This window comes from Falco biarmicus, chromosome 5, assembly GCF_023638135.1.
Source record: "Falco biarmicus isolate bFalBia1 chromosome 5, bFalBia1.pri, whole genome shotgun sequence".
In the NCBI taxonomy this organism is placed as follows: Eukaryota; Metazoa; Chordata; class Aves; order Falconiformes; family Falconidae; genus Falco; species Falco biarmicus.
Genome location: NC_079292.1, coordinates 68,790,940 through 68,818,871, shown reverse-complemented (window position 1 = coordinate 68,818,871; position 27,932 = coordinate 68,790,940). Strand labels below are relative to the sequence as shown.

Sequence of the window (27,932 nt, the reverse complement as noted above, 5' to 3'; positions counted from 1 at the left end):
CGTGAAGTGTGCCTGTGTTCAACTAACACAAGCCTTCCGTGCTGAGCCACCGCATTTTCCTGTCACAGTGCCAAGGGACACTATGACCGAGATTCATGTTGGCTGTAGTCCACCTAAGTCCCTGTGCTTACTGTGTCCCAGTTGCTGGCTTTTGACAACCTGTCTAAAACCCTGTCAGAAAGCCTGACATCTTTTGGCTGAGATGTAAAATGAACATCTCTTCTTTAAAGATTTTACAGCACTTTTCACAAGGTCTGCAGGTTAACCCTTAAGTCTTGGCCAAATTGTTTGTGCATCAGTGGTTTCACTGAGGTCCCAGAATAGCTTGTTAAACTCACCCCAAAACCAATATTCTCTTGAGCTGGCAGGAAATGGCATTAACGGGAAAATCCATTCGGAGTAGGTGAGTCACCTCTATGCGTTTGGGGCCAGTTAAAAAGTCCAGTTAGCCCTATCAGAGTCTGCAAGGGTAAAGGAAGAGAAGGGGAAAAAAAAGTCTTACCTGTTTGGGCATGACTTGGCCTCAGTGTGCCTGGAGGCAGTCTGCAATGCTTGCTACATCAAGTATCCTGCTAAAAAAGGAAAAGGAAGGGAAGACTGGAGCTGGGGGCTGACTGGCTGGGTATATCGGCTCTTTTCCTGTCTGAGCAGTGTCTCCAGCAGACTAAGAAATGCATGGATGCATTTGCTACTGAAAATAATTGACAAGATAAGAGTTGCTGGCCTGCAGAATGTCGGTGAGCTGGGGACGTTCAAGGCTCAAACTGTCATCTATTAGCACTATGAATCACACATAATATTTTTAGTTTTTCTTAGATGAAACAAAAACCTGGATTTCAGACTGCATATTCAGCCATAAGATTAGTGACAAGGAATTCACAGTGCTGTTGGTTTGCCACAAAATGTGAGAATGGATTCTCTTGAATAACCAGAGAACAGAAATATGCTCTTTGCACTTGAATTCTCACTTACCAGACTTGAGCTCTGCAGAAGGCTCACTGATTTTGGTTCTTCTATTTCTACACATTGTATAGCTCTTGTAGTCCTTGTTTTCAAGCACACTAAATCTGTTCTCACATCACAAAGCTTATCAGATCATGAGCCCTTTCACATGGCAGTGTCTTCCTAGCGATAACAAAAGTTTTCCGTCTATCTCACATACTCCATCCTATACCAAGTACAACCAATCAGTTCCATGTAGTGAGAAACAGGAGAAGAATCCTTGTGTCATTATACTGTTAGCATTTCTAACCAGTTAAGCAGCTAATTTTGAGGAATTTTTGATAACTTGAAAACATTCTTCCTCTCTACTCTTTGTTGTAGTGTTAGGCTGTTACGGGTCCATCTGCAGGGGAAAATCTGTGGAAATACGTAACTTGCACATTCACATTCTGATTCCAATGGGTAGATGGAAGTAGTCATCATCCTTGGATGTAAAGCTTGGCAAACTGAAGAGTAGAGCACTAGAAAAAGTTTGGAAGAGAAGTTGCGTGTTTTGGCTTAACATAAAATTGGGCAGGCCAAGTGGGTAGCCTAGTGGAATACTTTGCTTGCATATGTTTGGCCTTTAGGACCAAAAGCAGCCTGATTAGTGGACATTTATATGTCCATTTTATGGACATATATATGGCAACATTTTATATCTGCTCAGCATGATTCTGGTTATATCGAGACTCTCACCTTGAGCATTGGTCTGGTATTTTGAGAAGAACAGAGACAGTGCTTTGAAACTCTAGATTTCCACAGAACATGTGTCCACAGAAGCTTGTGGCTACAGGACATGTGAAGGCACTTTTTGTAAAGGTCTGGTAAACTGTCTGGGTAGATAGTATCTTTGATATCCAGTGTTCTAGCTCTGCACGGACAGCCATTTAAAAATACAGAAGATGCATTAGCAGAGTGATTCACATCTCTGTTTTTCCCTGAAGGCTACTACACTCAAATCTCAACGCTGGCGGATGTTCAGGAAAACGTGATGGAGTACCTGCATGTGCTCAGCCGTCCCATGGTCATCAACCACGACCATGACATTATTTGGACCGAAGCCTACATGGACAGTGCGGTAAGAACCTACAGCACAAGTCTTTGGTCAGCAAACAGCAGGGCCTATGGCCAAACTGGCAAAGGTGTTAGACACCCAGCTAGTATGTTAGGCATATAACTTGTTCCAGCTTCCCCTCTAAATATCTTATGTGTATCAGAATCTAAATGAAGTCCTGAAATTTATGTAAACCCAGGAGTTGGTTGATAGAAATTACTGGTCTCTAGCTCTGCTAAGACTCTGCTCACTCCTGGTGTTGAGATGTGTATGCACACTCAGGTCTGAATACTGAACCTGCAGTGACCCAGGAGCCCAGGACTAATCACACAGGCACAGCATGACTTAAGTAGTGCTTCTATGAAAGCAGGTTACCTTCTAAAGGATTATTCGCAGGAAAGATGATTTACAGCTCAGGATACAGGTCACAGAGATTTATTTCCTCCAGCCCAGTAGCTAAATGCATACCGCTTTGCCTCTCAAAGATACAGATCTCAGTTTGGGAAACAGGCTCACTGTTTCACTCCTTGAGCTAGCAAGGCCCAACATCACCACAGATGTGGGTAAAGGACACATCACAAAGGACCAGACAGTCAGCACCCCTGTGCCCCCCCTTTGTCTCAGGTCTGCCCTACTGGACGGCATTCAGACCATGGGCAGGTGCTGTTGCGGTGGTATGTTGCCGAGGCAGCCTTGAAATTCAAAGGAGTGAAGGGAAGGACAAAGTAGTAGACCACCACTGAAGGAACCTTTCCCTGCACCTCCCCAAATAGAAGACATTCCTCAATCTCAATCCCCAACTCTTTTTATGTCTCCAAAAGAAAAAAAAGAAAGTTAGTTCTTTTGGGGCTTTCTATGCTTTCAAGGAGATAAAGGTTTTTTTTTCCTGTGCTGGACTCTTCACCCCAGAGAAGTGTCTGCATAACTGTGACAGCTACAGCTGACCAGAAGTCAGATTACCCTCTTCCGGAAACAAACCTGAGGTCTCAGGACTGTTTATACTATCTGAGGTGGGAAATCTTTTAGAAATATTGAGAGTGTTTCCATACAAAATCCCACTGTGGGACTGAAGTTATTGGCTCTGGTGTGGCCAGCAGCAGCTTTAGCATGTCTGCCATGGCCTTGGGGAGAACCCACAGTTTTTAAGTTTAAGAACCATGGTGAGAAACCTGAACTCTCTGAGCTGAAGTAAAACCAGGGGTACTGAGCCTAGCTTTGTAGCAGGAAATGTGGAAGTCCAGGTCACACATGGCAGTGCTTGATGTTATGCTCAGAGTCTAGACCACACAGACCCCAAGAAATACCTCTGAGGCAGCCAGGCTTGCACTGTCACGGTGCATAGATGTTATACTCAGGAGGCTCTTATGGGAAGGGACCATCCCACGCCACTGCGCTGTGGCTGACCATTGAGGCTGCAGCTGTGGCACACTAGCTCTATGAGGGTGACGTGGAGATATCTTCTGCTGCAGGAGCTGTGCCAAGTGAAAGCTGGGGACATGATACTTGAGTGTGCTAAGCAAAACCTCCAGAAATGCTACTAACTACCCAGCAAGTTTATTCTATTAGCAGGCACACCACCACTGGCACTGGCACCAAGGCAGCCACAGGGATTTGTTTGCTACACTTTTTTTGCTGCATCTCTTTTCTTGTCTCTTGGCTTGGCTGGCCATGCTCTTCCTCCACCCCAGCCTCTCCATCTTTGATTCATTCCTCCAATCATGTATTCATTCATCTGTTCATCCATGTCTCTCACTAGCTGCCACAGTCTGAGGAGGTAACTGCACCCCTGTGTTTTGTGAGCGTGCTGTCTCCCATGTGCAAGTTGGTGTGTTGGTGCCAGCACTCAGCCACAGCTGGCCTGTACATCTGGAGGGGGGTGGGGGCTGCAGCACTGAAGGAGCCCTCTTACACTCACAAGAAGAGAGGAAATGCTGGATGTACAGGAGAGCTGTGTTGTGCTGTTGGTTTGGAGTAGGTAGGGGTGCCTGTGTTGTGCAGTAGCTTAGTTCACTGGATCTCTTTTTCCATATGTCCAGCAAGCACCACAGAAGTTTACTTGCTGTGTGGTAGTGCAATTGCTGCTGTGAACGGCAAGTTTCCACAAAGAATCATCCAGACCAGTAATTCAAGCTGCCAGGCTCAATTCTTCATCAAGTGACTGTATAGATTATTGACTGGCTCCTTTATGGCTCCCAATATGTATAGTAATGGAGACAGGAGGTCATTTCTTGCCTTGCTACTTACTTGACCAAATAAGAGATGGGAGGAGGATGCTACTGGCATTGAGGGACCAGGTCCTTTTGATAGGCGTATTTGGGAGATTCCTTTGCATGTCTTGCCTGTTTTACCTCCTTTCATGTGTGTTTTTAGAGCACCTGTCTTTTGCAGAACTGTGAGCATCTGTTACCCCATTACACATGCATGTCCTGTATCTTCTGTAGAGATAGATCACCTTGTTTTATCTGTTTGGATCATGATTTTGTTTCTGTTTTTCCTAAGCTTAGATGGTTGAGTAACAAGTATATATAAGCAGGCTTCGTGTGTATTTGTGCATATTTTAAATATTTGCCTGTGGTGTTTTTCATTTGTGGTATTCATGTGTTTGCAATATAGAAGATACCTTGTTAGTGATTCTGCTTGTATTTGTGTTGCTTTTCTCTATTTTGTGCTCCTTGTGTTGATGGTTTTTACACTTGTTGTATAAGGGCTCGTGTCTACACTCCCAATACATGGTGGTTATAAATTGTGCCACCACTTCTGCAGGTACCTGTCTCCTCATTAGAACAGCTCTTTAATTTATCCTGCTTCAACACATTACACTGGCTTTCATCCCGTCCTCATCACCCCACACGAGCAAGCATCCATCTCATGACCCTCTTGGACACAGAGTATTGGAAAGTGCTGCCATCTTGTTTTTAAAGGGGTGTGGGAGGCATGGAGGCAGCTAATTGTAATCAGCATCTGGGGTCCTTGGGAATTCCAGTGCCTCTCGTTCGGGTTATCTGTGGTATTGCATTTGCTAACACACAGCTCATTGTTCTGTGGCAGCTCTTTGCATCTCAGGCTCAAAGTCTGTTGCTCATGACAACAGTGGCTATGCCAGTCTTCAGCAAAAAGAACGAGACGGTGAGTGCAACACAGGCTTCGCTTTCCTTCCAGCCAGCACAGATGAAAGGATGCAGCAGCCCTTCACGGGCTTTTAAAGCCAATGGATCTCTGAAAGAACAGCCGGCCATTAGGGACTGCGGTGGACCTCTGGCAGGATGGGCAGCTGATAATCTATCTGACAACATGATAGCCTGTCATTTCCTCTGAATGCTATTTCTTCAAAACACCCCTTTAAATATGACACTTCTCCCTGTTTTATCCCTTCCGTTTTCAAACTGAGCCTAATTCATAGACCCATAAAGTTTCAGGCTGAAAGAGATCATTACCTTGTCTAGTCTGTGCATTTTATTGCAGACCTTTACATTTCATATAGACAGTTCCTTCTGAGCCCAATAACCTGTGTTTGGCAAAAGTGTCATTGAAGAAAGGCATCCAGCCTCAAGTTCTCCATTATTGTTTCCCACTCTCTGTTAAAAACTGGTGTCTAAATTCCACTTTCAATTTGTCTGGCCTCACCTTCTTGTCGTAATGGCTTTCTCTACTAGATTAAAAAGCCTGTACCCTTTTGGTATTTTTTCCTGGGAAGCATCTTCTACACTTCAATGAAGTCAAATCTGTCTGCTTTTTGATAAAATAAGGGCATTTCCTCTGAGTTTTGAAACCTTTTAGACACTGTTTTGCATACCAGTTCTAGTTTCTCAGCATCCTTTTAAAATGGTGGAAAGTGCCTTACCACTGCTGTACAAGGGACAAACTTGCTATCCAGGTCCTAAAAACAATTGTCTGCCCTCTCCACCCGAGACTAGCCTCAACCTGTATCAGCACAGCGCTGCACTGGGACCCTGTGTGTCATTTTTCCATCATGCTTCCCAGATGCTTATTAAACAACCAGCTTCCCATTTTGTGGGGATTTCCTGCATTCTTTTTTCCTAGATTAACAATTTTGTATTTGCCATTTGGTTTAGTTGACCCAAGTTGTCAACCGATCCATGTTGTCTTGCATGATTGCCCTGTCCTTATTGTTATTTACACATACTGAATGTAGGGTTTTGCACTCAAAACTTGTTTTCAGTGATTTTATATTACTTCTGAATCATAGTGAAAAATGCTGACTAGTATTGGGTTGAAATACTCCTCTCCATAAACACTGGAGCCACCTCTTTAGACTTTTTGAGGTACATTAGTTGGTTTTGAATGAACATATTCATACAAGCCTAGAGAGTATATGTGAGACTAGTAGGGAGGCAATAATGTGTATTCTGATAGAAAACTACCCTGGCCTTGCTTCTGAAAAAGGATTCTCCTTTGTTTTTAAGCGATCTCATGGTATCCTCCTGGGTGTGGTGGGCTCTGACGTACCACTGAGGGAGCTGTTAAAACTTGCTCCACGGTATAAGGTAAGACTGAGCTAATGCAACCTGTCATTTTGCACAGCAAAGTCACTAGCCATTCTTCAGTGGGCATGACTGAAAAATCATCCCTCTGCCTCTAGGAAGAACTATGAGCATAAAGCAAGACATGTTGGATGTGGTAATGTGTTGTTTCTATATAGCACATGGGAAATCATTCACTACTAGAAGCTCTTAGGTTGCTTCAGAAACACAAGGAATGGATGATCCAGTAGATTGGCAACAGATTGTGGAAACCTTGCATCTTGATGATCACCAACCTCAATCCCTCAGAGATATGAATCTGACAGCCTATCTCAGAATTAAGTTTTATATCCAGTTCCCAGTGAACAAAAGCTGCCATGCCAACTGGCAAAAAATAAATTAGTTTCACTGTCAATATTCTTAGCAGAAAAACTGAGGACTGAATGGACTATAGCGAGCCAACTTTTGTCATGCTTAGAGGTTACTTTCTCCGGATCAGCACGAAGATTTCTTGGCAGGACAGTGTGCAGGAAGCTGGCTCTCACTCACTTGTGCTGTACCTAGATAGAGTATTCGCTCTCCAGAATTGTCAGTCCAGCAATTTTCCATTAACTCTATGTTCAATATATCTAAAAAAGTACATTCGTCCATAGGAACTCCCACCAGAGGTGCACTGTTTCATTTGGTTTCTGCTGTAAATTTTGTGCAGTGTCCTTTTCTTCAATCAGTCTGCACACCAGGAGACAGCAAGCCCATCTGAGGATCACCATGAAATCAGGCAATTTGAGCCATCATTTCAAGTTTTCGGTTTCTCTTAAATAACTATCAGACAACTACTACCAGTTAGGCAGTTGTCCAAAATCTGATTGCTGAATACTCACAGGACTGAAAGTGCTGTCAGAAGCTATGAATATGTTTGGCACTTCCCCACATGGATGCAGGGCAGATCATTCACATGCAGCTGTAGGAAATGATCCATCAGGCAACCCAGGAACTGAGTGGCAGGGTGCATTCACTAGCATACAAAAGCTAACTGGTTTGGATCTGGGAGAACCTTGTCTAGAAGCTTCAATTTTTATACGCATTTATTTTCTCTATAAGACCAATACCTTTCCACCTTCCTCCCTCCACATCACTCAAAGGCCATGTATCATGATATCTTTCTTCTGGGCCAAGGAGGGACACTGTTCTTTCCTCCAAGAAATGCCACGGAAGGAGGGAAAATTATTTGAAGGATTTCTCTACAACAGAAGCAGGACACAACTTTCCAGAAGCTCTTCCAACATAAGACCAGTTCGGAAACCTATGATCCTGCACTTGAACCCCCTGACATACGGGTTACAAAGGACCAGTTCCAGAGTTACAGCCCTTGCAAGCTTGTACATTTATGATTGCACTTACTGGGCTGGGAAATTTCAGCTTTAATAGGCCAACAAGGAAGTTTGCTATAGTTCTGATCCAATGTCTTGGTTTTATTCTTACCACACAGAGCTGAGCTCAGTGTGCTTTGCATAAAACTGTTTCACATAGAAGGAGTCCAAAGTTTTTATCTGGGATGTGTGAAATAAAGAATTCATTCCCTCCAGAAAGGCACAGATGGATTGTAAATGGCTTACCTCCCCAGTTCCCTACTGTTATCCCTCCAGGATTGTCTCTATAGGAATATAAAGTTGCAACATTTTTTTGAAGATAGAAACCCTAGCCATTCTTGTTTTCCTTGAGACACCTCTTGTTTTGGCAAGCACAGGCTATCAGTAGATTTTTAGCAATTCAGGTTTTATCTGGAATTTGTATTATATATGGGCTTAATCTGAGTCATTGCTCTCTCAGAAATCTCCTGCAGATCAGGTCAGCCAGTGCCTGCTCTCTTTAGATCATGCTATTCCTTAGCAAGCATTTTAAGACTATAGGCTTGTACAATTGGCCTAGGCTAGGTCTGGTCTTGCCAACACTGAAACATAATGCAGAGCTCCTCTGAAGACTCACCAGGTTTCAAGGGAAGCCATCTGTGAGATTCATACTCACTTGTTTGTTCACTGCTCTGTGTGTGTAGTGACGGGCACACAGACCTGTCACCACTGTGCCGGTACTGTTTACAACATTCCCCATCGTTTTCCATTTTATGTGCAGCACTGCTGTGCCTGCTGTGTGGAGCTTATTCTGCCTCTGGGTGGTAATTGTCCACGAGGACAAAAAGACGTTAGGAGGGCATCTTTTTCTGAATGTGTACACAAATCAACTACCTGACCCATCCTTTTGTGCGTCCAGGCATAGTCAGCCTGCTCAAAGCAAGCGGCCAGAGATCCAGAGATAAACGGTTTGAGATGGACCCTACATTCTGCTGGTCAATACCTTTAAAAGGAAAATATTTCTGAATCCTGGTGGTGCCAGGGTACCAGTGGCATCCATTACACAGCAGTGGTTTTAGCTAAAGCACTGATTATTCTAATGCCTCTTTCTCCAGCTGGGTGTCCATGGATACGCCTTTCTTAACACCAACAACGGATACATCCTTTCACACCCAGACCTCCGTCCTTTGGTATGTACAGCTGTGAATTTGAAAACCTTTGCTTACTTGGAAACCATGACTTTCAGGGATGCTCCTGATTTCTTATATTTTATTGAATTGTGAAGGCTACCATGCTCTGATATATAGGCACCCAGGAGCATGAGGGCCAGAGAAATCAATTCCACGTACATAGATGTATATATATATGCAGACATATGTATGGAGCATAATGTACCCTGCCTGTCTGTCCTCCATAAGAGTGCACAAGGGCTATATTTGTATGCATCTGCTGTACTGTGGGTGCACATGTATCTGTGTCCATGCAAGGTTTCACTGCTAGGCTGAAGGAACAATTTCCCTTGCTCGGGCATATCTCCTACGAGAAGATTCAGCATGATTAGCACCCCATAATAGCTACCCAGCAGCTGTAGTGTTGGACATTTTGGGAATCTGAGGCTAGCAGGTACCACAAACCCTAGTAACATGGTAAGTCAGAGATAAATTAGAGACCAGTAGGCTGCGAAGACCTTCTGGAACTTGAGTCAACACAAGGACATTTCTCCCTCATGGTGCCACCTGGAGCTCCAGACCACACATCTGTCTGCAAACACACAGCTGGCCTCATTACTCAGATACCCAGGCATGCAATGATTTTACACTTCATACACATGCCTGTTGGCACAAATCCACCTGCACACAGCTATAAGCATTAGTGTGGTTACTGGCAAGAGAGAGGGCCACCACAGGGCTTCACAGCAGTGGTCTTCAAAAGAGGCAGCTTTGCACAGGGAGACCACAGGCACGGACGGGTAGTTACTTCAGTATGTGAAAAGAAGGGACACATTTTGTTTCCAGGATGGAGCACGGCAAAGCTAGGCGAGGGCACTGCTTTATCTTCCACGTAAAATTGGCCTCTCTTAGTCAGATTCGCACCATTCCCTTTACCTGGAAGATTACAGGGAAATAGCTCTCTTGCATCAGCTAGCCCTAGGTGAAAAGCCTACCGTTCTGTCAGTGGAGTCAAAGCCTAATTCTCCTCAGAAAAGATCTCCTGCTGGTATTATCGTGGTAACGGAATTACACTTTTAGCTGGGGGAAAGAACTCATTTCCTGGAGGCAAGTGTATTGTGCTGATCTATTTAGAAGAATGCTGTCACAGAGGAGGTCTGTAGCCTTTACCTGGAAGTTTACCTGTGTTCCTGCCTGTCCTTTGCTCCTGGATCAGCCTCTCCCACTTGAACTCTCCTAGCCCTGCACTGCCCGCATAAATACATGGCATGAGACCAAGAAGGCACTTGCACCCAAACACTGCCTTCCTAGTCAGAAAATAAATGAGACACGCCTAGTTTTCAAATTACTTATCAATTCTTAAAGGCTTAGTTTAGAAAGTTAGTTATCTAGCCACTTACTTGGGTATTTTTCTTTTTTTCCCTTTTCTTTTATTTTAATAAATGCCAGTATAAAGAAGGAAAGAAACTGAAGCCTAAGCCAAACTACAACAGTGTAGATCTCTCAGAAGTGGAATGGGAAGACCAGGATGAAATAGTGAGTATCAGAAAGTGAATTTAGCTGCCTTTGTAGCTCCTTCTTTCTATTACTTTGTGTGCCTGTATGGAAGGGGTGGGGGAGCCGCAGGCATTCCTGTTTTTTTCTGTGCCTGACTGGCCCTAAGAGAGGTTAGTGCTCTAAAAGAGGACAAGTATGATGCTTCCCTACAAAGTGCTTGTCTTCATTCCCAGTATGAGTTTTCCTTCTCATGGAACGTGCAGGAAAAGCGCTGGCAGGGGGAAGGAATAACTTTGGAGGGTGCTGCAGGAAGCCAGTCTGTGTGTACTTGTTCCAGATGCTATCTTAATACAAAGCCAAGAGAACTTAGGAGTATGGTGGTGTCCCATGCACATAGTATGTGACATACAGCTGAAGCCACTCAGCTAATGAGGTCTGTAACAAGGAAAAAAGTACATTCAAAAAGAGACTGAAGCTTGTGGTCACTATTACCAATAGGTAAGGTGGACAAGGGATTTAGACACTTGAGGAAAAACAAATTTCCAGAACTCACCTTATTGCACAGGTGTGGAGGCACCAAAAAAACCAGCTTCCCAGAGGGAAAAGATTAGAAAATACCTTTTCTACTGTCTTTTGAGCAAAATTATTTAAAAGTGATAAACAAGATACAGCATGCACCTTAACACCTGGACATGGCTGCACTGCACAACTAGGAACCCAGATATAATGACAAGGTAGACAGGTTCCTCTGTGGCTGGTTTTCTTTTGCTCAGAAGAATTAGGGGAGTAGAGATACTTAAGTTACTAAGAACTGAATTTGGAGTAAGATAGAATTAGCCGTGGGACACACACTTCTGGATTACAGGGGACACTGCTGAGATAAATGGATCTGATACTATAGATATCCACTTAAACTGCTAGGACAAACAAACTGCCCAGCAAGAGGATCGAAGTAGCTACTGCTACCAGTGCAGGCCAAGTACAAAAGGACACACCAAAAGAACCTGGGAAGTGGAAGAATGGCAAATTGACAAATGAAACACAATGGAACTGGGTGTGAAACATGGAAAGCAAGACAAAGTAAGAGGCTTTACATGCAGTGGAACCACCAAGATGCAGGTTGCTAATGGCTTTGTGTGGGTTCACTGATGTCTTCTAGGAGCTCTGCTCCCATTACAATTTTCTCTCTCTCTGGAGCCACTTTGAGAGGTGTTCCTCTTTAGCCAGTTTGCTATTTAAAAAAAAATATTAAAAAATCCAGGAAACATGATGACTTTGCTGTCATATTTATTTGGCTAACATGTTCCTGCCTGACCAAAAAACATCGATACCTGAATGCAAATATGATGCAAAGTGCAAGGTTTCTGTCCACAGGCAATTAGAGTAAAACTATCCAGTGAAAAATAAAAGGCAAAAAAAGCATGAAGAACAAAGCTACTTGGTGTTCCTGTACTGCATCTTCCAGAATAAAGAAAGGTTGCAGTCACCGAGGGTACAGAGACATTCAGTGACACGATCAATATCTGCAGTGTGACTTCAGCAAGTCTAGAGACTCTCAAGATACACCCACTGCAGCAGAAAGCTGCCAACATTTCAACACTTAGATTTGCAGCTATGGTATTAGATCAATGACAGACTCAACATCAGTTGCAGTATAATCTCAGCAACACTAAAAAGCAGCAAATTCAGTCTGGAAAAATATGTCCAAGTGCTAATGATGTGTAATATAGCCAGCTGGTAAAAAGAAATCTAGGGGAGGGAAGATGGCACTATCTGGAAAATACCAGTTGATGCGTGATAATAGTATCTGGAGGGAGGCAGCAAGGAAGTTTGGGCTTTTGAAAAGCAACACAAGGATATTCTTAGTGTGAAGGGAAATCAGAAGGGTCAAGAGATCCTCCCCAGCAGCCTAGGAGCTGTCACCCAGACAGATTTTCTTCACCCTTGACATAACCACTGAAGAAGAAATTAGTCTGCAAAGATGTTGAAACTGAGTGGCAAAACACTTAAGATGTTGTGAGACCCCTCAGGTAAACTGTATGTCTCTGTTGGTTTGAAACCACACAAACAGACAGGAGAAGGAGTCAGCAGCACTTGTTACCAGTGGTGGGGATGGCACAGACTCATTGCCCTGGAGCAAGACACTTTGCTGTTCGGGGTGTCAGGAACAAGTGCTCCAGCATGCACCAGAGCACCCCTCCATGCAAACTCTGCTACACACTTTTCAAAGTGGAGGCCAGCCGCTGCCAGAAGTGTCTTGCCTGAAAAGGACTGAGCATTATGGGGGCTCCCAGACACCAGAATTGTAATTGCCTTCTTGACTGGGATAGAGTTAATTTTCCTTTTAGTAGCTGGTACAATGCTGTGTTTTGGATTTAGTAGGAGAATAATGTTGATAACTCACTAATATTTTTAGTTGCTGCTGGGTAATGTTTATACTAAGTCAAGGACTTTTCAGTTTCTCAAGCCCTGCCAGCCAGAGGGCTGTGGGGGCACAAGAGATTGGGAGGGGACACAGCCAGGGCAGCTGACCCAAACTAGCCAAATGGCTATTCCATACCATAGAACGTCATGCTCGGTATATAAACTTCAGGGAGTTGGCCAAGGCCTGCTTACCACTGCTCAGGGACTGGCAGGGCATCCAATAGTGGGTGGAGAGTAATTGTAACAATTGTATAGTGCATCCCTTGTTCTCTTTTCTCCCTTCCCTCTGGATTTTACTCCTCTCCCCTTCTCTTCCCTTTTCATGACGATGATGATGATGATGATTATTATTATTATATTAAATTATTCTTACCTCAGCCCTTGAGTTCTACCTTTTTCCCAGTTGTCCTCCCCATCCCTTGGAGGCAGGGACAGGCAGGGAGTTAGCGAGCAGCTGTGTGGTACTTAGTTGCCAGCTGGGGTTAAACCACAACACTTCTCAATGCCAGAGAAGCTGAAGCTGTTGAGGAAGAAGCAGCAAGCCTGGATTGCGGCACCAGCCTACAGCCACTGTCACTTGGGGGCTGGGCAGAGGACAAGTAGCCTGCCTGCAGACTAGCTGGAGCTGAGGAGATCCAAGGAGATCTGTTATCCACTCATTTACTTCTCCACTGCTTTATGGGGCAGTGAAAGACACCTGACATTCAAGAAGATATGGATGAAACAACAATATCTGAACTAAACCCAGAACCCATAGCAAATACTGCAGGCTGTCAGACCAGATGAGCATATGCCGTGGCTCTGGCAGGAGGTCAAACACTCTTAGCCAAAAAGGAGTAATAGTACCAGTCAGTGTTTTGATTTCCAAGGCATGGGCCTTGGGAAACACAAGCTTTATATTCTAGGTCTGTAAATAACCCACATCAAGCAGTCATCATAAACAAAACTGTGGCCTTGTAAAGCAAATGCAGTTGAGACTGGCCAGCACCTGAATGGAGGCCTTTCTCTGGAAGTAAGGAAGCAATCTGTGCGAATGAATAAGTTACTTCCCACCTTTTTTTCTATCCAAGCTGAAGTAATAGGCTGATATGCTCTGGCAAGCTGGACCTAAAGTCAAAGCCTCTGCGCTTGTGGAAAAATTCCCTGGCTCTTTCTTGCAAGAGGCTGAGAGTCGATGTGAAAATTACATTTTGCCTTTGGAACCTGGATGGAATAAACTGCTCTTCTCACTGCTCTGCTATCACAGAGTCTTGCTGTGCTGTGTTAAACAGCTGCTTTGCCGCACCTTAAAAGTTGTGCAGAATACAGCTTATAATCTATAAATCAGTTTTGAAATGTCAAAGAGCTTTGGAACTGGTCTGGGGGAGTTAGTGGGTGTCTCGGTTGCCTCCTCTTCCAGGCTCTCAAAGCACTGTGCTAACGGCTTTCTGGCTGCCAAACGGTCTGAAACTTGGACTGGCAACTTCATAGCTTCCAGATCCTTTCTTTTTGCTAAAAAGATATATCAAGTTTTCAGCATAAGCCATTATTATCCTGTGTCACTTAGCCTGACTGAATGAGGATCCTGACCACTGAGAACAGGTTTTCATTTGAAGCAGCAAGAAAGAGCTGGGGGTGGGGGTGAACCCACAGTCACTCTTTTCTTCCAGCCCCTGTACGTTAATGACAAGCAGCTCTATTAATTCCTATCCTGCCCTGACTGGAGACACTAATGCTAATCTTGTTCATCTCTGCAGCTGAGAACTGCCATGATCAATGGGGAAACAGGCTACCTCTCTATGGATGTGAAGGTCCCTGTGGATAAAGGGGTAAGAAATTATCCTTCTGTTAGGTCACATGAGGGAGGGGATGGAAGTGGGTGCTGAAGAACCACGAAGGATGTGGTTTTAATTCTCAGCATTTCTGAGTGTGCGGATTTTATTGTTTCACCGCATACATAACACGTGCTAAAGACATAAAATAGAACATCATTAAAACTGCTTTTTATACCTACCAGCACTCTGCTCTTACAAAGGTATTGGAAATGCCTCACAGCTCCCTGCTTTCTCCAGGCAAAGCCAAAAAGCATGTTGTTCATTGTTTATAGGGCTGTGAAATGAATCAGAGATCTTCAAGAGTTTAGAATGGGGAAGACTATGTTGAGCTGACCTAGACAGAAAGAGGTTTTGAAACCACTTTGAAAACACTCATGAAAACTTTATCCCTCACTCTGTCAGAATGTGATTTCCTTTATCCAAGTCCAGGATTAAATTTCTATGCAAATATTTACAGACGTTTTATGAAAAATCCTAGTGAAATGGAGCCTTTTGAATGTTCCCTACCAGCTCTAATGCAGGGTTACACATCTTCACTTGGAATCAGTGCAAAATTATCTTGTACATTTACATTCACTGGTACTTTTTCATTCAGGTTTATTTAACTCTCCTAAAGATTTTGGCTTTCATCATTTCCTGTTAGGAAGTATTCCAGAGTCCTGCAAGTTTCACTGCCCAGAAGACTTCCATATTTCAGGAAAATTTTCCATCTTTTATAGAGAGCTTTTTTTTCAGCAATCAGGCTGGCTGAACTGTTCCCATGCTAAGCCACAGCCATCACCAATTCCAATAAACTGCTCACAGCCACTGCTGAAATGGTGCCATTTCCTAGTGAAGACACCCCTCCGTTTCCTCCAAATGGTTGTACTGCTAGATCTTGTAACTAAATTCTCTTTATTTTTGGTGTTTGCAACTATCAGGTACCTGTCAATGGTTTTGCCCTTCCTCTCCTGGGCATTGCCAACACCTGCATTTGAAAAACTTGCCCACTTTTCAGTCCAAGCAGTTCAGCAATTATTTTTGTTTCCTTTGCCTCTTGTATCATTGATGCACAGGTACCAGGGCATCACTGAATTATTTGAGTACGGTTTCCCTGTTGCTCTGTGGACAGCATCTGTTCTCTGCAATAGGAGATTTCTGAACAAGGAGCTCCAGATCTCCTTTCTGCTGTCCCTTCATTTTTTTTCTCCCTCCCACAGCTGTGCCGGAAAAGCTGTCTTGGTTTCCGTGTTAGCTATTTTTTCCAGTTGCCATTTTTTCACATGAATCCCACTCCTCTTTTTTGTCCAGTCTTTCTAATTTTTAGGGCTGTTGGGACTTTTTCTCAGTGTGCAGATAAATACTATTTTATTTTGTCTTACAGATCACTGTGCATAAAGGCTCCTAAGACAGTCTATCTTTGCCTCTCATTAAATCTTTTTCCCTTGATGTCCTGTTGTTTACCGTTTCTTTTTGTTTACAGTACTGCAGCTGGTTCTCACTCCACATCTTATTTAAGTCCACTTTAACTGATTCTTTAGAATAAAATTTCATGAGAAGCTGTTTCAAGTGCTATATATAAATCCAAATACATTGCACATCCTTTATTCTGTTTATTCACTACCTTTGTTATTCTGTCAGGAAAGCAATCAGGGTTTTCCAGCAAGATCTGTTCTTTGTAAGCCTAGATCGCTTATTTTGCTAGCTTAACCTCTTTCTCTGTCTCTGTGCATCCTCAATAATGTTTCTTCTGAGTCATCCAGAGATGCCTTTTTAGTTCAATACTTTAGGGACATCTTTCTACTCCCCTACCCAGGAAAAAAAATAACAAAAAGTAGCCTTGGTAAGAGATATTACCTGTTTTATTCTGCAACTCTGCAAGCTTCATGAAGCATAAGAGGAGACTGAAGCTGAGTATGTGACAGTTTTACTATTCTCAGAATACACATGGAGTGGGGACCAGAAGTAAAACTTGGCGATTCCCACTTGTACTCTGCTAGCTGATGAAGCAGAGCGGTGTTGAAACAAAGAAAGTGCTGACAGAGATTTGAAACAAAGAGAATGAGTTAGGCAGACTGTAGAGAGAAGGGCTGAGTGAAGGGGATAGAAATTATTCTGTCAGCCACACAAACGTTGATGGCCAGGTTGATCCCAGGGAGGTACTGAGAGCAGAGTGAGATAGAGAGGGAAAAGCAAGGGCCAAAGACAAGGGGTGGTTGTTAGTGAGATCTAGTGGCAAAAATGCCTTTGCTTGCACCTAGGGTACAAAACGGTTGTGACTGTGAAAGCAAAATAGCAAGGAGATGGGTAGAAGCTGTGGCAAACCACTGATAATGGCATTAGCCAGGACTAGCTGCCCAGTACAGTGACAGTACCAAAACTGGAAATACATGTGTTCCCAGACCACAGGTGCTGGTAGTCAGCTATCACTGTGTCAACACACCCATGTTCTCATCTTCTCCCTTGCTCTGCACTATGTAGAAAAGTCCTGCCTGGTCATGCTCAGCCCTGCTTGGCTCAAGGGTGCCTCTGCTTCTCTTTCTTCCCATGGATAAGTGGTGATGCCTCCAGCTATCTTGGGGAGAGCTGGCCAACCATCCCTTCCCCTAGTCCAAACAGGGGTTTGACCTCCCTCCCACCAGATGCAAGTGCTAAGTGGCTGCATGTGCAGAAGAGGGACAGGTCACGGGAACAAAGGATGAGCAGAACAAGCCCTGCTGAAGGAAAGAGTCTCAGAGTAGTGGCACCTCTGGGCCATTTTCTACTGCACCCTTTCCTTCAGGGACAGGCTTATGCCCCCAGGTCTCGTTCTTCCCCATGCCTTCCCACCTCTGCCATCAGATCAGACTGGCAAGGAAAGGGAGGCTTAATACCTCTTGTGCCTTCCCGCAGCCACCAAAACACCACCATGCCATGTTCCCTGGGGATATCACAGCGCTTTGGGAATATCTCAGCTCAGCAAAAGACTTGAACCCTGTTTCTCAGCAGTACACAACTGCCATGCTTGGAGAGAGAAGGGAGGGAAGGGGTTGAGCCATCTGCCACCTCCTCACCTAACAATAACCCCATCCCAATCCCCATCAGCCCATCTGCTCTGTGCACAAACCTGGGGCACGCTGTGGAGCTGGCACTGGCTCGCCCTTCCTGCCCCGCTTCACTTCTACTGCTGCACAACACGAGCAGGTTAGAGCCGGCACGGCTTTCCCTGGGGAACACTGAGTTTTCTGTGTTCACTCCCTGTCTCCCACACACATCCTCTCACCTCGTTTTCAGACTGGGGCTGGGATTTTAAACATATTAGGGTTCATATACTGGCATAAGGGTTGGATAGAAACTTTCCAAAAACTATTCTCCTTTGGAAAAGAGTTCCACTGAAATCAACACTTTCCTACAGGAAAAGGCCAGTCTGGCAAACAGCTGAAGTTCTGAAGCAGCTTTCAATAATCTGAAATGACTTCAGTTGAAATGTCAGTCTGAAAGAAATATTTTCATGTGAATCAAAATGGCTTGGATTTGAATCAGCACTTTTTTTCAATTTGAAAATTTAATTATTTTTTAATGACATTTTTTAACAAAATCAGAATATGTTAACGTTTTGTTCCAGTTTGACATGAAAGCAAATGTCAGGAATATCAGCATTTCCCACAGGAGTGGGGAGACGTGGCCTCAACTGCCCACCCACACAGTGGGTAGGTTTGCTATCCTGCCTCTCCTCCAACCCACCTCTCCTTCCTACCTGCCCCGCTGAGCCCCCCTTCTGGGAATGATGATGATGTGCAAAGCCATCAAGGATGCTCTGTATAGCAAAAGAGCAGCAGAGCCCCCAGTGTGTTAAGGATGCGGGAGGGAAGGCAGCTTCCCCCCACCCCTTCCTGCAGCCTGTGCAAGGAGCCCTAGAGCAAAGAACGGTTTAACTGAAGCCCTAGATGGAAAGATAAAGTGGCTGCCTGGATCCTGAAAGTCACAAGTTGCTGAATATGCTGAATACTGCACATTCATCCCTGGCTCCAGCCAGCCCTAGCAGGGTGTGAAGCATTGGTAAAGATCAACTGCTTTTGCTTAGCCTTGGGGACCTATATCCCAGGTCCCCATCATCACTATGCTCTTGGTCTGTCAGATGGTCTCTCACTTTCTTATTCATACTGTTATTCCAGAAACGAGTTCTCTTCCTCACCAATGATTATTTCTTCACGGACATCAGTGACACACCCTTCAGGTGAGCAAGGACTCGCATGACACCAATACAGTGTATTAGAAGTCTGCCAACAGTCTGCAAACTGGTCCCTTCGTAAAACTGGCTACAACTCATGAGTAAAGCAGTGGGAATAACTGACTTCTTTGTTCCTATAGCTATTAAAATATTGTTTGGGGTTAACTCAAAGGGAATATTACAATTTGTCTGAAGTTCAGAGTCCAAAAGCTGTACTTCTGGTGAAGCACGTTGTTTCATTTCAGAGAAGTGAGATATCTTCAATTTGCAGTTCTGCTAAATATGTTTTATGTTCTGGTGTATGGTGCTAAACAAAACATTGTTATAAACGGAAAGTTATAAAACATCACATAAGAAATCAAGCAAAAAAAAATAAATGTTTTTTCCCCAGCTGAAATGGTTTGAAATTGGCACAAATTTGAGAAATGTTGTTGTCCTAAACATTCAACATTAGCAAAAAAAATTGTCACTGAAAATGTCTCATAGCTCAACAGACAGGTTCCTTGGCCTTTTGCGCTGAAGCTGGATCTCACTTAATCCTCTTTTGATGATGTTCTTTTCTTTAATAGCTGTGGAGGGAGTTAATGGCTTTAAGGGTTGTAATTTCAGGGAACGCAGTGTCGTGTTTAGGGATTACACCTCTTCTTGCTGACAAGCCCTCTGGTTTTCTTCCTACCTTCAGCCTGGGTGTTGTACTGTCCAGGGGACACGGGGAGTACATTCTGCTGGGGAACACTTCAGTGGAAGAAGGTAGGTTAATCTGAAACAGCTACGCTGTCCTAAGGGACAAGGTAGCTACTCTGAACTTCACTGCTTCACTTCCCCTTCACAGTATGTTTCTGCCTGTCTGCTGCCTAACTGAATGCCCCGTGTGTTATCTGGTTTCAGGTTTGCATGACCTGCTCCAGCCAGACTTGTCTTTAGCGAATGAATGGTAAGTGGGGGAAATCCTGTCGATGACACAGGACTTTGTCATGAGATTTTGGCAAAGTTGCCAGCAATTTGGCTTGAGTTCACCACCCTCCGTGGTCGAGAGAAAAAGCAGTGCTGTTCAGGGGCTGTACCTGCAAAGAGACTGTCTCCAGGCAATTCAGTTCCACCTCTTCCTTTGGGAGACGCATCAAGGCCTGGCACATCCCTCTGCTAAGAAACATCTCCTGAGATTTATCCTCAGTCTTCTGCACTCAGACTCATTTTGTTCCTCCTTGCGTTGTTCAGAATTGTGCTACAAAACCTACAGCATGTCAGACCTGTCAGAAAATTTTGTTGCAAGCTTGGCAAGAGTTTGAAATGTTTTTTCAAATCCTAGCTTATTTTTGGTTAGCATTCTTCTGAACTGAGCCTAGACCTAATTTCTAGTGAACATGGAGGTGATTTATGGCCCCTGTTTCAATAGCCAGCATAATTTATGGTTTTGCTTGGTTTGGATATGAAACAGGGTGAAGCATGGCACTTTCCATTTATTGCTGTGAGGTTTGGGATTTTCATGAACCCAACATTCAGCTACACTCAGGCACACGAACCCAGCCTGTATCAAAGCCAAAATAACTATATTCAAGCCCTGCAGCCCTTCACACCTCTCATTGCACTGTCAAGTTTCACAGGCAGTGCATTTGTGACACAAGCAGTGACTTCTCCTTCTTCTACTCTTAACTTGGGGTGTCAGCTTACCACACTTTACATATTCATTTCTCTTAGACTCCTCTCATAAATCACTCCTTTCAGCCCCTCTGTGAGTTGTAAATCTCCCTTATAACCCCTTCCTCTCCCTTGTCCTGACAATGAAGTGGTCAAAACTGGAAGTAGAATTAGAAGACTGGTTTCTTCTATAATACAGAGCATTTGTTAATATATTCTCCTGCTTCTCCTCAAACTGTGTCCTAAGGCTCCTGCAGCTGTGTCCCTTTGGGACAGCTTTCATTGCCACCGTATCATACTGCAAGATCGTTCCTCATCTCACATTTTGTTTCTGTCTCTTGCTTTTTCTGCTCCCAGTCTAGCCTTACCCACATTACACATGACTGCTTTTCAGGTGTCTCCATCACATTGTTTTGTATACACAGATACAGGTATACACCTTACACAACATATAATGAAGAAAACTGCTGGAGGGATTTGGGAGTGCTATGTAACATTGTGAGCTTATGCTGGAGAACATAACAGCAGCCCTGCTAAGCACAGCAGTCAGATTAATTGGTGTTTGGTTTATTGGTAGGGTTTGACTTACAGCCACATTGTTAGATTTTGAGCAGGCACAGCACACAGCAGCCATAAAATCTTTGCAGCCCAAGGTTTCTCACTGAATTTTTGTTTGCAGTTATTATTTTCCAGAAGCATTTCCTTGACTGTGGTTTCTCTTTGCCCTTGTGGGCTTCTTCTTCCCTCCCCACCAGGATTTACTGCATCACTGACATTGATCCAGACCACCGGAAACTCAACCAGCTGGAAGCTGTGATCCGTTTCCTCACCGGAGAGGAGCCTGACCTGGAATGTGAGTCCCAGGCACTGAAAGGGCCCTGTTGGCGTTTTCCTGTGCCCATAGTGGGGGAGAGGGGACTGTGACAAACCGATTGGTGTCAGACTGAGCTCCTGTGGCACTTGCTCACACAGGCAGGACTGAACTCTAAGCCCAGCTTAATTCACAAGTGGAAATGAGCTGAGGATCCACTTCCTTGTCTCTGTTGAAGAAATTTTTTTCCATTTCAATCTGTCACATAACTCGGCCTTGCTGAAGGTCTCAGCATAGGAAATACTAAAAAGTGGATTGCTTGATTGGAGCCTGGCAGGGGCTGCACACCATATTTAAGACACACTGACCAGCTGGGCTAGTGGGGACAGTGGCAGAAGGAGCCAGAAAAGCTGCTGTGACTACTCTGCTCCCCAGGGCCCCAGCCAGCATCCTCCGAGGGCTGCACAGTGCCATCTAGACAGATGGGTTCTTTCAGAACATGGATTATTAATTTTCTTTTCCAAACACAATTGGTAACTAATTCAGGGAAAAAATTGTTACAGAATTACTAGCTTTCCTGCCACCACCACTGCTCATCCCTTGCAGCAGGTCCCATTCTCCAGGTGATGTGTAGCCACACAAGCAGCTGATATAGCACCACTACAGAGTGGGATCTCTGTCAGGGGGCAGAGGTGGGCAGCTGTGCATGGAAACTCCCTACAGCAATTTAGCTTTAGGTTGTCCTTCAGCCCATCTCACTCTCCATGGCTTCAGCCCCCTTAGTTGTGCCAAGTACAAGCTTTTGCATGTAATGCTCCACCTGAGAGGTACAGGCCTTTGGCACTAGGATGGGAATCTCTTGAAACTAAAATCAAGTGCAATCCATTAATTGTTCCTCTCTCACACAGTGTGAGCAGACCCCTCCTGACTGTTTGGAGCAGGCTGAAAAGAGGAGATATATGAGTTAAGAGTCTGGCATGGGTGGGGGCGGGGGAGGAGGAGGAAAGCTTCAGGGGGCCTGAAAACATGAAGACTTGGAAGTGCTGTGGAGGAAAATCAAATATGATTTGGACACATCCTAGACATGTGGGGCCTGGCAAGGCAAAGAGTTTGCAGGGGAACTTGTCTGATGATCTCAGCTGGAACATCTGTTCCTGTGCTCTCTGCCATCCAGGGTGAAAAGTCCTGTTCTCAGCCCTGTAACAGGTGGCCTCTTTTTGTGCCATATCGCTCCAATGTCCTGGCTAGGCAGGTGCTCCTTAGCAAGGGACTCTCTAAGACATCTAGGGAGGAACATGTCTTTCTCTCCTGATTTTTGTTCTCCCTTCTTAGGTGATGAGGAGTTGGTCCAGGAAGTGCTGTTTGATGCAGTGGTTACTGCACCCATGGAGGCCTACTGGACAACATTAGCCCTCAATATGTCCGTGTAAGTGTATGAGAAATAAATATGGGTAAAACACCATTGAAGATGCATCTCCAGATGCTATGGGCTTATGCAGTGCCCAAAACCATCACAGACCCTTGCACAGCATATAAGAAACCTTAAAAATAGCTCAAAAAGCTGATAGAAATAGCTCAATAGCTTTAGAAATAACTCAAGACGTATCTCTCAGGAGCGGACTTCAGCAGGCTGGCCTTCTCAGGAGAGCTTTTAGTTTGGTGAGGGATTTTTTTGGTAAAGCAACATGAACACAACTCATGTCTGAATATCACTGGAGGACACCAGTGATCCACATATGCCACTGCAAGGGGTATTCAGCATCAGTTCTTTGCAGCGCCTAACTCAGATGCACTGCATTTTCCTCTCTAGTTGACAGTTTGGTATCCCAGAGCACCTGAGAGCATTTCAGTTTAAAGTTATGAGTTATTTCCCCATGCATCAGTTATGCCGTTGAACGGCAGCAGCGTGGTTTGGCTTGAGTTCCCACATGACTGCAGCAGAACTTCCATCTCAGGTGGCAAGGAATTTGCTCTTTAACAAGCGCTGAAGAAAAAGGAGTTTGATCTTGTCTCTATTGGTGATGCCTTCAGATCGAGCCTCAGGAAGGGAGTGGACAGGCTGGCTTCAATAAACAACTTTCTACTTTATTATTTCCACTGAGACACCTGTTGCGTGTACTATCTAGTATCATGTCATACAGATCTTCTTTCAGCAGATAGTATGTTACTTACACAGATGTGTGGCCACAGGACTCGTGTCCCCATTTCAGTTACAAGGATCCCTACCACTAATAGAGTGGTAAGCCAGTGGCAACCATGCTAACACACCCAGTTATCAACATATCTTTAACAACCACACCAACACACCCTTCTCACTTTAAGGCCACCACACTGCAGCCGGCTCTTCACCATGTAGCTGTGCCCTTGATACCTCCATCAAGATGTGTCAGAATCAATCTACTGCTTCAGAGTCATTCTGCTACCCTGCCCATTCTCAAACATCCCTGATACAGCTGTTCTCTCTCTGCAGTTCCTCTTCCTCACTTCAGCCTCATGCAAGCAGCATGGGGCAGGGCTAGCAGGAGGAGAGGAGCTTATGGTCTACTTACAAGAGAATGAAATGAGCAAACCTCAAAGGTGTGAATCTAGGTACAAGTCTAGGCCTGCCAATTGTTAGCCAATAACAACCTGTTGCTGTTAGCAGGGAGGAGCCAGTGTCACTCTTGGTGTCAATGGGTTATATTGCAAGTGAGCTTGGGACCACATCTCCAGGTATAGCTTCTAGTTTGAGAGCCCCTCACCCTGGGGCAGTGAGATGGTTGTTCTGAGAACTGTTTGCTTCTGCTTGTGTGTTTCTGTTCCACAGGGAGACTGAGACAGGTATTGAGATGGCATTTCTGGGCACTCGGGCTGGACTCATGAGGAGTGCCCTATACGTGGGCTCTGAGAAAATTTCCAACAAGTAAGTCCCTAAACCGCACTAAGGGGTTTCTCTCAGTGTCTCTGAAGAGGTAGCATGAAATCACTGCCAGCCTTAGAAACGTATTTGGAGACAGAAACAGAAAGGAAAGAAGCAACACTTTGATGGCATTGGTGCTGATTTATAGTCAGGATAGAGGTCCCTTGTCTTTCTCTGGTCTTTTTGTTTTTCTTAAAACACTGTCCCAAAGTGCATTCATTTCAATGAAAAACTTCAATCTGAAAAACTTGACTTCAGTCAGCTAACAGAGAAAATATCCACAGTCATTATATACCCCCAGGACCATTTTGCAGTGCAGAAGCTCTGCACTCCAGTGATATTCCAGCTTGGCTAGGTTTGATTTTTCTGTCTCAATTCCTCTTCCAGGTTTATTCTGTTCTGCCCATATCGCAGTAGTATCCCAGTGCCTCCCAAGTGAGGCGTTAAGTGATGTGACTGACATCTGTCATATATGATTCATTCTCTTGTCCTCTCCCTCAAGGCAAAAGTGTGTGTTCAGTGGAGGGTTTTGACATGGAAAGGGTATAGTTTGCATTTGTGTTGCATTTTTGAATATGCAGACTGGTGCATGGTGCTGTAAGGAAGGTCAGGTCACAGAGCCATTTGACCAAGGCAGAGAGCTCTGCTGTGCCTGAAAGGTGACTCTTCGTGGTTTTGAGACAGCCATGGGAAGTCAAGAATAGTCAGGCTCTGGCAACGAGGGAGAAAACATGTGCTGCAGGAGGCTAATATGATGATTCCCTACCCCACACTGCTCATCAGGAGCATCGTTCAGTGCTTTTAAACAGCCACAGTCACCACACTGCAGTGTCAGAGCCCCACATATCACACCAGAGGTACTTCTGGAATCCCCAGAAAAGAAGGAACCGTATAAATAATTACTGTTACATCAAAACGTACATTAAAACAAGAGCCTGAAAACAAAGGGGATTTGTCAGGCAAGATGTAGGGACCTCCAGGGAAGCCAGTCACCTAATTTTCATGAGGTGTCTCTGAGCACCCGCTGCCTGTCTCACCATGCCCTCAGGACTCATCCTTTTGCCTTCAGGAGCACCTGTTTCCTCAAGTACTTCAGTCCCTGCGTCTCTAGGAGTTTGGCATTTAGCCACAGCAGCAAGGCCCTCGGTGTGGTGTGGGGCTGGGGTTGGGTTGGGTTGGGTTTTGGTGTTTGGGGGTTTGGGGGTTTTTTTGTAGGAGACTATCTAATTTCCTTTTCCCACCTGCTCCCCATTCTCTGCAGTAAATGATGGCCTTCGGCTGGCCACACGCCAGCCTGGCACCCCTCACGGCCCGCGCCTCACGCCTCGCCGCCGGCCCTGCCCCTCGTTCCTCACGGCGTAACCCGCCGGCAGGCGGACATCCACCGCCCCGCGCGCCCCCGCGACGAAGCCCCCGCGGCCGCGGGAAGCCGGGGCAGGCACCGCCCGGCCGCCCCGCGCACCCCCTCGCCCGCCCTCGGGGCCGCCGCCGCCGGCGCCGAGGGCCTCGGCCGGGGCAACAGCGGCACCTGGCGGGCGGCCGGCGGAGGCGCCGGTCCCGGCGCGGCGGGGCGCGGGGCGGTGGCGCCGCCGGGCCCCCGGGTGCTGACGGAAAATGGCGGCAGTTGCGCCGCAGGCGGGCGGGTGGGGTCCGGCAGGCGGCGGCTCGGCCCGCCTGCCGGTGGGAGCGCGGAGCCCGCCCCGCGGTGCGGCGCTGGCCCGCCCCTGCCGGGGGGTGCGAAGCACAGGGCGGCGTGCCCGCCTTTCTGTAGCACGGGGGGCCTTGCACGCTGCCCCGCGTCCCCGGGGCGAGGGGTGCTCCGCGAGGACCCAAGCGCTGTCACGTGTCGGTCCCCCGGGGGTCCCTGTGCCTCAGGGGAAGCCCCAGGTGAGGAGGTGCAGGTAACGTGCCCAGCCCCAGGGTCCCGCTGCACTGCCCCAGGCGGGCTGCCGCTCCCCCGCACGGTGTGCAGAGGCTGCCCCGGGTTTTTCCCCGGCAGGAAATTCCTGACACAGAAGGACAAGGAAAGCATCTTCACTATGGACCACTTCCCTCTGTGGTACCGCCGGGCCGCCGAGCATCCCTCCGGGAGCTTCATCTACAGCATTGTGGCAGAAGACGATTCAGGTAACCCCAGCCCGGACACCAGGGCAGAGGAGAGGGGAAGGGAAAGCTTTTCACGCCTCACGTCTGTCCCACGCCACACGCATCCCGATCCCTTTATCGCCGCCTCCCGCCTAGTGTGCGGTGCTGAGACCTGGCTTCTTGGCATTACCTTCACACCAGCATGGAAGCAGAGGGCCCGTGGCCAAAGACCAAGCTACGAGCCGCGGGGAAGGCAGGCAGGCAGGCAGGGCGGCGCAGCATGAGGGTGCAGAGGAGGTGAAGGACACGTGGAAATGCAGGGCTTGGGTAGACCTAAGGATTTAGGGAGGCAGGAGGTAGGCGAACACAAAGTGCTTGTGGGTCTAGAGAACATGTGAACCTGTGAGAAGGGGAAGGAAATGGTGTTACAGAAGGAGTGACACACGAAGGTGTGGCCAGGCCTGGGAGGCAGCACCATCAGGCATACTGGATGACAGTAACAGCTGTGACTGGTGAGGAATCGGCAAGCACTCGGTCAGGAAGTCTAACTTTAGAGAGTGTCATTTTTTCCCATCACCACTTTCCATGACAGAAAAGGATGGGTTTGTTGTGGAAGATGGTGGAAGAAAAGGGGGGAAGGCTTTTCCATGGCGTCATCTTGGTGACAGTGTCTCATCGGTGCCCTGTGTCCTTCTGATCATGCTGCTAGAATATGGCATCTCTTGCCTAACTAAGGCACTCAAGAGCTCAAACACAAGAGGAAAGCAAGCAGCGGCTTTTCAGTGTCTCTTGCTTAGGGTGTTGGTTCCTGTGCATTTGCAGGGCCAGTCAGGACCTCCTCGAAGGCTGAAAGAGAGCAGAAGAGCCTAGAAAGAAACAATCAAAACAAAGTACTCGTGAGACTCCTACACAGAAGGCAGAAATCCCCTCTGTGCTCTTCCCTGGCCCTTAGTTCTCCATCTCTGTCAGGAGCTCAGCACTTTAGCTGTTAAAGCTTTTTGTGGCACAGTGGTGGGAGGCTGGTGGGTGGGAAAGCAAGTAGCAAAGAGGAGAAAACCAGACTGGGAGGCAAGAGATGAACCAGGATGTAAAGCGAAAATACTTGAAACCTTCCATGAAAGCCTCTCTCTGCTCAGCACCCTTACACCTCACTTAACAGGCAAGTGTGGAGAGAGGGGGTGGCATGGCAGGAGGGACCTTTTACTCCCCTGCGTGCCACAACATTTGCTCTTTGAAATAGGTCATGTGTTCGAAAACCAGGCAGTGATGCCCTGTGGGACTTCCTAAGGGTAACCATTACCCAGGCCACAGTAACCACGGCTGGCTAAACATCAGGGTTGTGGCTTCCCTAGAAGTCACAGGTAGTTTTGCACGGATAAAGACAGAAGACAAGTAGCTGCCACTGGTTTTGGTATTACATGGCTATTGGTCAGAAGCTTCAGTCAAGTCCAGAACCCCATTCACCTGATAACCCTCCAGGCACATTGTAGGAAGTAGTACTTGGCCTTGAAGGGCTTATGCTCTAAACTGTAAAGGAA

The 27,932-nt window shown here is 45.9% G+C and overlaps 1 protein-coding gene across 2 annotated transcripts in view; it reads left to right on the top strand.

Annotated features, from left to right (window-relative positions):
• Positions 1 to 27,932, top strand: part of CACNA2D4 (calcium voltage-gated channel auxiliary subunit alpha2delta 4) — a 131,302-nt gene that overhangs the window by 33,821 nt on the left and 69,549 nt on the right. The window contains exons 13-26 of one of the 2 annotated variants that reach the window (XM_056338975.1): positions 1,929 to 2,062; positions 3,795 to 3,812; positions 5,087 to 5,164; positions 6,463 to 6,543; positions 8,984 to 9,058; positions 10,487 to 10,573; positions 14,695 to 14,766; positions 18,906 to 18,967; positions 19,644 to 19,711; positions 19,850 to 19,895; positions 21,355 to 21,452; positions 22,743 to 22,836; positions 24,217 to 24,312; positions 26,309 to 26,436. In XM_056338975.1, coding sequence (XP_056194950.1) covers positions 1,929 to 2,062; positions 3,795 to 3,812; positions 5,087 to 5,164; positions 6,463 to 6,543; positions 8,984 to 9,058; positions 10,487 to 10,573; positions 14,695 to 14,766; positions 18,906 to 18,967; positions 19,644 to 19,711; positions 19,850 to 19,895; positions 21,355 to 21,452; positions 22,743 to 22,836; positions 24,217 to 24,312; positions 26,309 to 26,436 — 1,137 coding nt within the window. The remainder of the gene's footprint in view (positions 1 to 1,928; positions 2,063 to 3,794; positions 3,813 to 5,086; positions 5,165 to 6,462; positions 6,544 to 8,983; positions 9,059 to 10,486; positions 10,574 to 14,694; positions 14,767 to 18,905; positions 18,968 to 19,643; positions 19,712 to 19,849; positions 19,896 to 21,354; positions 21,453 to 22,742; positions 22,837 to 24,216; positions 24,313 to 26,308; positions 26,437 to 27,932) is intronic. The other variant, XM_056338976.1, reaches the window with a different exon arrangement.